The sequence below is a fragment of the Parasteatoda tepidariorum genome, chromosome 11 (assembly GCF_982258835.1).
Source record: "Parasteatoda tepidariorum strain Cologne lab strain chromosome 11, Ptep-v5.0, whole genome shotgun sequence".
Taxonomy (NCBI): Eukaryota; Metazoa; Arthropoda; class Arachnida; order Araneae; family Theridiidae; genus Parasteatoda; species Parasteatoda tepidariorum.
Window position 1 is genome coordinate 92,214,013 of NC_141765.1, and position 12,874 is coordinate 92,226,886.

Consider the following 12,874-nt stretch of genomic DNA (forward strand, 5'->3'; position numbering starts at 1 on the left):
GTGTTTAAACACTGAGAAAGGTTTTTGTTTAAAGAACCGAAACTATAGTATGCACATTTCTGTACTTTTTTCAGGCTTTCTTCCGGTTGTTTTTTGCTTCAGTCTGCGTAACACAAAATATATCCTTTTGCTCATTTTTTAATGACACACTCTCTGAAAAATCCCTCATATGATTCTACTTTGAATTATTTTAATTATTATTTTGCATAGCTAAGTGAAATATTGCTTTTTAGGTATCTGAGTAATGGACAGCCTTCATAGGAGCTCGATACCACGCTCAATTGATGGAAATGATCCTCGAATACCGATAGCTTGGAAGAGACGTGAGATGACATTTAGCAATCCTTACGCCAGAAGAGCATCCTCATCCTCGGTAACATCTTCCTCATCAGATGACCGGGAAGAAGTACCAATTGTAAGACAGCCATACAGACCTCTAAGTCGTCACAGTAATGTGGAAAAGCACGAAGATCGTTTCGAGCATTATGCTACATTACGTACTGATATGTTAGAGCAATTGTCTTCAAATCGTAGTGACAGAATGGATTCCCATAGAAATGCCAGCTATTTTCATGGACCATATCGAAGTTCAGGCCCCGGCTCAACTGGAACCTTAAGATCTACCAGAAGCGTTCCAGCTTTAGCATTTGCAGCAGCAATGGAAACGGCAGAGCCCTGTCCCATACATGGGGGAGATCTTGCTCCTTCATCTATGAGGCGACATGGATCACTATTCGATATTAGATCTCCTCCAATTGGTGGTATGCCAATGCTTGACAACAAAAGACTGTATGGTTCAAAGCATTCACTCGTCGGTTCACCACCACAGCAGTTTACTTTTCATCCAGAAATACCACAGTATTTACCACCTCATATGATGAACCCTATGATGAGACATCACATGGGCATGCCTGTGATCATGGAACCTCTTTCATTGCGTGATCGCGATCAATTCAATAAAAGAATGGCATTTCCTCCAAATGGGCCAAAAGGATATCCAACAAAGGAGCCTATAGACCCATACAGTGTAGAACAAGTCTGTTGTAAAGGACATCTAATTGTTTTATGGATTATTCTAGGTGTTGTAACTGTCGGAGTAATTCTTGGTATTATAATGGGAGTCACAATAACGTAATTGATGATAATAAATAATAGTAAAACAAGAACTCAGTGTAGCTCCTTTTACAACAAATTTTCGAAATTACAGCTTTTTAAAAATAAAAAAGCTGCTAATTAAGGAAATTTTAAAGGAATATGGTGATTTTATTCATTTTTATCTAATTTTAACTTATTCTTCTTGGAATCTAAACCTTTTAGTTCAAAAATGAAACTGCAATGGGAGTAACAATAACGAAATTGATGGTGTTAAACAATGGTATATCAAGAATGTGTTAGTTGAAAATGTATTCAGAACTCAGTAGAACTTCTTTTACGATGAATTTTCAAAATTATAACTTTTTAAAATAACCTCTCTTGGAATCGAAAAAATCCAATGAATGAAAAATAATACTGAAGATTTAAAATATTAATGCCTGTTTGATTACTGTAAGAAACAGAGATGAATAAAAAGATTAGTCACACACTGAGGGAGCGAACGGGAAGTAGAGGCATACGAGAGGCGAATTCCCATGCGTTTGAATTAGGAAGCGCATAACAGTTCTGCGCAAGCTAACATAAACATCGAGAAAATCGGTTTCTTGCCTTCTTCTTTCAACCCCAGTGTACGGCTTACCTTAGAAGCCCAAAATATCTCCAGGTATCAAACTGGTTTTGATAATTTTTCCCGTTTGATTCGATAGTGTTATTATTTCTTCATACCTTGAATAGTAGTTTGCAAACTCTGATGTACAGACTTTTTTTTTCACAAAAATTTAACAAGACTTAACTCTCTCTATGTGTATATATACATACATACATACATATATATATATATATATATATATATATATATATATATATATATATATATATATATATATATATATATATATATATATATATATATATATAAGTTAAGGAGAATTTACTTGTATTATGTGACACTAAATAATATATATGACATACAGTTATGATCATATTCTTAGAAATGCCAAACTATCTCTTTGTAAAAATTAAAAATTTATATTGTGCATATATATTTATTGGAACTGTAAAATGCAAAATAATTCCTGTTTGTAAATTTGAATGTTTATTTGGAAAATGATAAGGGCAACGAAAAAAATTTTTTTTTTAGTGTACAAATGTTTTGTGTGGTTGAACTTGCAAGATTATCTTAAAAGAATAAAATGGTTTTGTTAATTTTTGAGTTTGTTCTTAATGGTTAAAATTACATTTAGAACACTTCACAGGAAAAATTAACTTGAATTACCAACGAGTGATAGCCTCAACCAGTGGCGTAAGTAAGGGAGGGGTTTAAATACCCCCCTTGAGCTCAGACAAAATGGCAAAAATAGAAATTATGCGGGCTATTATTTTTTAAGACTATATATTTTTATTTGCCTTATGCCTGCTTTTTTTCTCATGGTATTTCTCAGAATACTGAAAATATTTACTATAATAGGGTTGTACTTTTGAAACCAAATTCACGTGATACTGTTACGGACTGGTTCCTTTCTGACCTGCCAGTATAGTTTTCGAGACTGGCTGTCATTCGCGAGGTCTTTACGCTATGATTCTGGAATCCTAGACGTTCTGTCGTCTTTGAGACAATTCGATAATTTTGGAGATGTGGTGAAAAATTATATAAAAGGGGGAACGGAGTACAATGGAGTTAGTTTGTCAGACTAAGAGTTATCTCTGTCGCTTGTCTTTCGGAGCTTGTCGCTAAATCTGTTTTGTTTTGTCTTAACAAAAAGTTCATTGAATCGCCGAACCCGTCGTCGCCACTATTTTGACTAGTGAAGAAATCAGTAACAATACCATTGGAGATATGTACTGTGCTCGTTGAAGTTATTCATTCCAGCTCGAAACTTTGAGATCGTAGCATAGCGGATATTTCTGTGCCAATATATATATATATATATATTTGCTGTTCTTGGATCTTTAGGATGTCAAAACGCAAGAATTTAACAATTTTTTAATTATTTTGAGAAAAAATCATGACCTGAAATTAGTGAGGTGACAGCATCTAGTACCAATGTAAGTTTTTCTGTTGTACAGAAATGTGATACTTCCGTTGAAGAAAACGTTTCTAGTTTAACAAAATCTGATGAATGTGAAAGTGGCCCTCAAAGTGTTACTTCCCACCTATATGACATTGAACTTTTTTCAGAAGATATTACATTATGTTCTTAAACTTAAAAAATCAAATCAAAATTTAACTAAACAATATTGTATAAATATTAAGTCAAAATTGTCTAGCTGTCTAAATTGGGGAAATAATAGTGCTTTATTACAGACTCGTATTTCTTTTAGTAGTTTCAGAAAATTAAGAACACCCTCCTTGAAAAAATTCTGCGTACGCCACTGGCCTCAACTGTTTCAATATAAATATTTCCCTCAATCTTCGTAAGAGATCATATTATGTAACTAGTTCCGGTTGTTTCTGTGATTCCGATTTTCCAGTTCCGATTTTAGTAAGGGATTCGACCGGCTCTATTACTGTCGCATGGGGTCACTGAATTACTATTTGCAATTTTTACACTTTCTCTTTTTAAGGCTTTGAAGTTCTCAGTCTGCCAGTCGACCTGTATGTTGGCTTCTTTGAACGACACGTGTGATTCCATCATTGTTTCAGCTTTAGTGAACTGAAAAACTTGAGTTAACTAAAGCTGAGTAACTGAAAAACTAAGCCCGAAGTAACACACAATATTAATTGATAATACTGATTGATACTGAAAAATCTGTGCTCAAGATTTTGACTAATATTTTTACAAGATATAAGTTATGCCCTGAAAATTTCAACATCATATATCACCACAAAAAGTTTCTAAATACTTCCATAGCGAAACTTAGTACTTGCAACTGATCTGCTTGGAACTGTTATTTTTGCAACTGGACTCATTTTGCTAGTTGATAAATGAAACAATGCATCATTTTGCATTTGTCAAAGTGTTTGGAACTGTCGTCCTCTAGATACTTAATTTTTAAGATTTTTTCTTTACACAAGTTATAGGGGTTACTTTATATTTTGAATATACTCATTAATTTCATGATGACTTATAATTTAAACATTTAAAGTACAAAATTTAGCAGGTACATCAAATCAAGCTGTCTGTATTCCACCACATTTACAAACACTGTGGAATACCAAGAAATATTCAAGTAAAATAGCAACACCATAAAGAAAAGAGTTTTTCAATCTCTCCATTTTTCTCTTGGTCTATATATATATATATATTATATAAAAATAAATAGTTTATAAAAATGTAAGCACATAAATTTTTAAGAAAAAAGAGAGCATCTAAATTTCCTGAAAAACTTAGCTGGAAGCAGGGAGTACAAGAAAAATGGGGGGGGGGAATCTCAACACCTTAGATAATATGTTAACTAAAGATACTCAAAGAAAAAAGCTCTTCCCAACCACCAAAAACAGAGATTCTCACTCTTAGAGAGGAGGATAGGAGCATAAGTTATATTTTGCAGGCAGGTTGGCTTATTTTTCAAAGTGTCGTCAACATATTTCATAATTGAAGGAAATAATAATCTTTCTTAGGAAGCTTGAAATATATAGATCGTTTACATAATCTCTAAAATGAGAAATTGTTAAATGAATTTTTATGAAAACACATTACTTGCGGGTACTTTTTTTTGTTGAGAATTTCACCATTAAAAATTTAAATTTAAGAAAAAGTTGGTTCAGGTAACCCAGGAGTAAGCCATAAAACTTTAAATGCTGAAATTGTTTTTTCAAAATATTAAAATGCAATCAAAGTTGGTACATTTACTTCTCCTATTGAAATAACGCTAGCTACCATTTTGGGGAGGGAAAAATGAAGCAACCTTTTAAAGTATAATTTCCCCCGAAAAAGTGGTGAATACTTCAATCAAACTGAAAAGAAAACAGAACTACCAACCATTACGGATTGTTCATAATATTTCACTTTTAAATTTAAAGAGGCCATACGATTTATAGATTACATTTTAATTACTGAATTTTTAAATTTATTTCAAATTATTTTGATCATAACTGCACATAAATAAATCAATTATAAATCTAAATAAATGCAAGTTATTCAAATGATAGTATGGAAATGACCTTGGAAAGAAATTATTTTTATCTAAAACTGTTGTGTTTCAACTTTTTTTCACTACCACTTGGAATATTGATCCTCAGAATAATTATAAGTAGACAAGTTTGAGAAAAAAAATGTAATATTTCTACTTGCTTATTTTATTTCAGTTTCAATCAAATAACAACAACAACTGCTTTCTTTCAAAAAATTGTTTAAGTGCCATTCAGTTGCAAAACTTGCCATATCCAAGACATAAAATATTCAGGATATATGCTAATCAAAAGTAACATTTGGCAAATATGGAAATTCAGCATATTTTGCCAGTTTCGCAGCAAAAATGATTTTTAAATGCGAATTTGATTCAAATTACAACAACTTCCTGTATTCAGTTGATGGAAAAGTTACTAAGTAGTTAGAACTAATAAGCTAAAAAAAAACACCATTCCAAAATTTGACGGCATGGCCATTTTACAACTGAACAGCACAATGTTGTTAAAAGTATTGCACAAAAACCTAATATATACCTAATAACTTTAGATATAGACAAATTATGATGAACACAATGAAAAGTTCAGAGCTTATCAAGTTTTATTATAAATATAAGATCAAAAATACTTATAAAACATCAATTTTGCACATATTATAACTTTTTATGATATAATCAGTTTTTCCTTTAATATAGTAATCTAGCAGATGTTAAAAAATGAAATAACAAAAGGACATAGAAGATTAAAACTGAGCAAAACTTAACAAAAAAATCATAATCTGATTATATTTTCGAATTGTTTTTAATTTTTTCAAAAATAAAACAACTTATTTGCTAATTCTTCTTTTCACAAAAATTTTTAAAATAAGAATAAACAGTTTGATAACATGAATTAAATTTTTATACATGCATAAAACTATACAAAGTACTATAACCCATACAAAATATACATATATACACACTTTGGCATAACTTTTATAAGAGTAATAACGATAAAACTTTTTATTCTTCTTCACATCACAGAGTGTTTTCTTCACCTCGAACTAAACGTCCTCTGATTTGCCATATGTACTGAAATAACAAGTTTGACTCAAAAAATATTCTTTAAAGTAAATTTTCATTAATGAACAATAAAAAATTTGTGATCTTAAAAGGAAAGTATACAAGTATATTATTTAGCCCTTAATAATATTTATAATATTTTGTAATATATTATTATAATGTCCTTAGTAATAATATTCAATCGTTTATTTTACTTCTGATAAGGAAAATTCTTGCCTCCAAAAAGTTAGTTCAAAAGAGAAAACACAAATACCGCAAACAAGCAAAACAATCTCCAGGAACAAATTGAGAATGTTCCTTACTCAGCTGCTCACTTTGTGACTTTTTAATTTAAGCCTTTTGACTCGTGGAAATAAAAATGAAATTACTCATCCCAGATACTTTATACCAATTGTATAAAATTAAGCTAACTTTAATTACTGGTTAATATAAAAAATTATATTTATCTTTAGTTATGGAACTTTTTAAAAATGTAAGTTTTCAAGAAAGACCAGCCTTCATCGGACAAGTTATAAAAATTCTTTTAGTATCATCATTATGATAAAAGCAGCAATTATTGATTTTTGGGATTAATCAATTTTTGTGAATTGCATTCCCATTAAATATGTTTTGAAATAACCTTCTCCTGCACTTTAGTATATAGCTGTAAAGGGTCAAAAACAACTTTTAAGGTCTTTTTGAAAAATTCTTTTTTAGATAGTTTTTTAAGAATTTGTTTTAAGTGCATGGTAAAATTGGTCTAGCCGGTCACTCAACTCCTGTGTGCAAAGCGAACTTGCGACCTATCTCAGGGTCCTATCAAGACACCAAGAAAATTGTTCCATATTTCTTTAGGAAAGGATTGGTATACCTTAATATTAAGTTCATGGCAAATTAATCAATTTTACAACATATCATACTGAATAATTTTATAACGGAGCAAAGTTTAAGGATCATTAACTTTAATTTAGATATTGATTAGAGTAAACTTAACACCCAGATTGATGATTATTATGAAAAAGAACTTGTTTTAGAAACTTTTTATAGGGGAGAACAGAAATGCATTGCAAAAGGTGGAGGTTAGTTCGAAATATAATAAATGAGTAAGCAATTCCCATAGTTTCAGAAGTTTTCAGATCAATCTTAGAAATTAATGAACACACACTGCATTTAAAAATATGTGTTTTTGTCCAAAAAAAATGGAACTGTTTATTTTAATGACAAGATCAGTTTTCTTAGTTTTCTATCAATAAAAATAGCAATTCATTACTTAAAGAGAAATTTTTAAAACACTAAGTTTCTAATTAAATTCTTCACATTTGAATCCAAATTTGTTTTTAAATATAAACATGTAAAACAAATGAGAAAATGAATGTACAAAGATTTACTTTTTAAATTATGTATTTTAAAGTAAAATATGATATTTAAAGACACTTGTTTCAGTAAATTCTGTTTTATATTTTTAGTTTATCAATTGTAAAAAAACTGAGAGCTTTTTACTATATATTTCATTTCAAAAAAATTTGAACAAAAAATATAGGAGAATTAAAGAGATTTTGTTAAGCCTCTTTCTATTTTTTTGACCAATAGAAATTTGCTTCACATTTGGAATGAAAATTGCAGTAACAAAACTTTGTAACAAAGAATTTTCATACAGTAATATATAACCTTAACTAATAGTATGAACAATTTCAGCTGTATTCACAAATGTCACTTAATGCACCTTCCTCATGAACTAAAATAGGCGAAAATGTTTATACGAAAAAATTATAAATTCCTACCCTCCAAAAAAAACCACACAGAAAGTTATTAGAAATGGAATATTATAGCAGTATTTTCAAAAATGTGCACAATAAACGTTAAAAAATGTGCAAAAAATAACTGCACAATTCGCATAAAATAAAGAACAGACACACTTAACAACATTTGAATCATAGAGTTGTAAATGTAGGTAGGGCGTCAAAGCTGTTCAATTTCTGCTGTCAATGAGATTCCTCTCTTTATGCAAGAATGGAAGGTGACAGTTAAGACGAACTCTATTTTCTGGTAAATTTGTGTTTTGACCTTTTAAGGCAAGAGAAGAAAGCTTAGAATTTCAAGGGCGTTGATATTTTTGAAGTAAAATACTGGATTAGTTTTTAACAAGACCAAGAAAAGTTATTTTAGAACAATTACAAAATGAGGAAAATGTAAATTTTGGAATGGTTTAAAAAAGGTAAAAAGGTATCGCGTCATTAAACTAAATGTAATTTAATTTAATAGTTTTCAGTAATAAGGCTTGGAACATCTGAAGTTATTTTATAAAAACTATGCATAAATTTTCTTATCAATTTATTAACCTTAAAATATGGTATAAAAAACTTGTTAAATTTTAATTCAACTTAGATTTTACAGTAGTTCAATATCCAATACAATTATGAATATCTTTCCATATATTTGGACTTTTTGAAAATATTTACTAGAAATGGTTTTAGACGCACTAAGAAGTCAAAAAATAAAATTAAAAAAATAAGAATGAGAAGTGCTGCATCACCTTTAAAAACTTTTTAAAAAGAACTTTTTAAACTTTTAAATTTTATTTAAGTTTTATACCTATCAGCTAGGATAAGGTTAATCAGCTTTAATACCACTGTTACGGTTTTTGACTTTTTCCTCAATTATTTTATTATCAGGGATGAGAGTAATCAGGAGATAAAAAAGAGGCAAATCCATCAATATATATATATATATATATATATATATATATATATATATATATATATATATATATATGTACATAAAAATTTGACAAAAAAGTGTGATTTTTACACTTGTAAACCATGTGATTATAAATCCCGAAGATTCATTTTAAAATTGTATGAATATGAATCATATACATGATTTTAAATTGAGAGAATATGAATTCCGATATGAGGCTTTTGAATCACGTGAATATGAAATTCTATATCGAGTTTAAAAAATTCAAAAATACAAATCATGATGCTTAGTTTTTAGATCACGTAAATCAGAGTAACAATGCATAATTTTTAAATCGCGCGAATACAAATCCGAATGTCCAATTTTTAAAGCACGTATAAATATGAAAATCGATGTTTGATATTTCAACTGCAAAAACGAATCACAATACTGGATTTTAAGCTCCCGTGAATACGAATTGCTACATAGGATTTTAAAAGCGCTTAAATACAAATCACCATATTGAATTTTTAAATCTCGTAAGTAAGAATTGCAATGTACGATATTTAAATAGCCTGAATAAGAATCGCAACGTTCAACTTTTAAATCAGGTAAATACGAAAATCGATGTTTGATAATAAATTCGCGATTTTAAAAATCCGTAAATACAAAACGCGATATTGGGTTTTTAAATCTCATAAATACGAATCATAATGTACGATATTTAAACAGCGTAAATAAGAATCAAAATGCGCAACTTTTAATTCAGGTAAATACGAAAATCGATGATTGATATTAAAATTGCTTGAATAAGAATTGAGATATTTGCTGAGTCTGGACTTGGGATTTTTGAAAGGCTTGTTTGTATTGTTTTTGTTTCGACACAATAAATAAAAATTTACAAGATTAATTGAATGAGCAAATAAATATTTTCGCCGCAAAACCACAGCTATATTTTTATTTTCGTTTGCTTTCACGCCAGAAAACAGGAAGCAGTGACATCTGAATTACGAAAATATGAGCTATCCGGCAGACGGATAAAAATACGGAAAATCTTATTTTCTGCACTAAAAGCGGAGAAAATAACTAAAATAAGTAAAAATGTAGAAGGGTTAGCAGCTAGGACGCAATTTGAATTTTCTATTTATCTTTGAAAATCGTAAATAAGTATAATTAATTTATTTCAACAACAGAATTTTTTTAAATAAAGCGGGATATTTATTAAATAAAAAACAAACTTTTAGAGAAGCAGAGTTTCTGATATAAAAGCTGAAATTCGAGAGCCAAAAGCAAAAAAATATCCCTGTGTCAACCAGTTTTATCCCAAGGAAATGATTTTTAGAGAAACTTCAGAGGGAGGAATGAGGACTTCAATACCTTCGCTCCGTGGAAAATTAAATTTCTCATAAAATATTTATACTTGTGCAAAAAAACGTTTCGCGGAAATTAGCGGGGGAAATGGAAAAATCTGGAAAAAAAAGCGGAAATCCGCAAATCAGCGGAAGAGTCACATCCCTGTATTATAAACGTCATTGAACTACCAACGACTTTCTACGGTCAGCCTAACGGACAAGGGAATTCTAACCCATGATCCGTCTACCAAGCACTGTAGTCGGTGTGAGCTGGGAGCAGAATTCATATAGACCAGCACTTGTAGGATTCAAACCCGGTTCACCTCATTAGATGACAAACACTCTATTCCCTGTGCCACCATAGCTCTTTCAAATCAAATAACTAATAAGTCAGTGTTAAAAAAACTTTGCCTTAATTATCAAATAGTTTCGTAATTATATTTTAAAAGCCCTATTCTTTCTGAGGAAATGCATTTTATGAATAAACCAACAAAAGCAAGCTGCTGAAATTAAGAAAATGTTATTATTAAAATGTATTTAAATGTTTTCTTTCAAAGACATGAGAGGGGATACAAATAAAATGTATATAAAAGAAGCAGGAAAAAAATAAAAATGCTGGAAATCATTACCCTGCATGCTTTAGAACCAAAATTTAAAAGTAATTATTACTTATTAACGAATGGTTTAATAGAATCTAGTCATTTCTTACTTGTTTACATTCAGTTGTAAGATAGTTTTAGAAGTACAATTTTGGTTTTTAGTATGATTGGTAAAAAGCAAACAACCAACCTAGGTTTGGTTTTAACCAACTTTATTTGGTTTAAAGTTAGTTTTTTTTGGCTTATTTAAAGCAAAAGGTACAGTATTATTTTTAGCTCAAAATTAAATATAACTAAATCATTAAAAATCATTTTATAGAAACCTTTTGTATAAATAAGTATATTATATATACTTATTTATAAATTGTTACAAGATACTTGTATATACAATTATTTTGTATAAACAAGTAAAACAAGAATAAATTAATATTTTCAATCAATAATTAAAAAATATTCACTTTTGTGCCATAAATATAATAAGAAAATAATAATAACTAAATGTTTCAAATGTTTTCACTGTACATGCAAATAAACATTTAATTATAGTTTATTTTTCCCTTGCTTGACAATACACATGAAACTATCAACCTTAGCATTATTTACATTAATGTCATTATTAACCAGTTTTACAATAAAAGCATTAGTATCAATTGATTTTTATAAAAGAAATTTTTTTCCTCCTTTTTATTAAATCAGTAAAAATTTTAATATGAATGAAATATTAAAAGCAATATCATTTTCAATTAAAAGTATTGAAAATAATAGAACTGTGAAAAGGTATAAAAATGAAAAGTCGGCTGCATAAATGTATACCTAAATATAGTAAGAGTATACTTTAGTACTAATGATTTAAAAATAATTTTTTGTCAATTTTATTTTGACATAAAGGAACTTTAAGCAAAACAATATGTTTAGAAATATATTTCAGCGCTAAATAAAACAATAAACATTTAAAATATAAAAGTATTTTGAAATTACTGCAATAATGAAAAAAGAAAAAACAATATAAATTAGTTTACACAGGTAAATGGAAAAATAAAATAAATTTTGAAAAACCTTCCTTCTCATTCATTTAAATTGATTGTAGTAACTCTAATGTATCTTTTAATGAGAATTAAAAAAAAGTTAGAGAAACTTTTGATTGTAACTAATTCAATAATTACATTATTCAACTAATTTTAAAAACTAACAGAACATAGAATCAGTAATGGTTTATTTGATTTTAAGAATCTTTTTTTAAAAAAACTACGATTTATCCTTAAATTTAATTGACTAAATTTATTTTATATATCAGGTCAAGTCATAAGTAACTTCCATTTTTTATTGGACATTTATTTTGCTCTCATTGAATAACAAGATTATATTAATTTATTTTGTAATCACTACTATTATCTATAACCATCTATTAACTTCCTGGTAGTTTATCAAATATTTCCTTGTAAAATGTGGTTAGTTTGGGCTGGAAGAAGTTTTCGTCAGCCTGCCTGACTTGCTCTTCAGAATTGACCGTTTTTCCATTCAAAAAGTTTTGTAAGAAACAGAAAAGGCGGTAGTCTGTCGGCGCAAGATCCAGAGAGTAAGGTGGATGTGGTAAAACAGACCATCCAAGCTCAAGAACTTTTTCTTGAGTCACCTTTGTTGTATGTGGTCGCACATTGTCATGTAAAACAATGACGCTTTGGCAATTGACGAGTACAGGATGCTTTTCAAGGAGTTTCTCTTGCACTCTTTGCAACTGTTGAATGTATATATCCGCAGTAATTGTTAAATTTCACTTCAACAACTCGTGGTGAATTATTCCTTAACAATCCTACCATACGCACCATAAAATCTTTCTGCCATGGATGTTTGCTCTCTGATCTGGTAGGAGTGGTTGATCATTATCAAGCCACTGTCTTTTGCGGACTATATTGTCATAGGTAACCCATTTTTCATTGCCTGTTACAATTTCGTTTAAAAAGGGCTCAATTTTCACCCGTGATAGCAGACTTGGGGCGATTGACATCCGATCTTCTTTATTCCATCCACTGAGATCGTGAGGTACCC

The 12,874-nt window shown here is 29.4% G+C and overlaps 2 protein-coding genes across 2 annotated transcripts in view; one reads left to right on the forward strand and one right to left on the reverse strand.

Moving 5' to 3' along the window:
- Positions 1-1,745, forward strand: part of LOC107455717 (uncharacterized) — a 28,620-nt gene extending 26,875 nt beyond the window's left edge. Inside the window, exon 2 of the mRNA XM_016073382.4 lies at positions 234-1,745. Within this exon, the coding sequence (XP_015928868.1) occupies positions 245-1,135 (891 nt within the window). The 5' untranslated portion in view covers positions 234-244 and the 3' untranslated portion in view covers positions 1,136-1,745. The remainder of the gene's footprint in view (positions 1-233) is intronic.
- A 3,999-nt stretch (positions 1,746-5,744) lies between these two features.
- LOC107455720 (phytanoyl-CoA dioxygenase, peroxisomal) overlaps positions 5,745-12,874 on the reverse strand; it is a 41,160-nt gene continuing 34,030 nt past the window's right edge. The window contains exon 9 of the mRNA XM_016073387.4: positions 5,745-6,231. Coding sequence (XP_015928873.1) covers positions 6,178-6,231 — 54 coding nt within the window. The 3' untranslated portion in view covers positions 5,745-6,177. The remainder of the gene's footprint in view (positions 6,232-12,874) is intronic.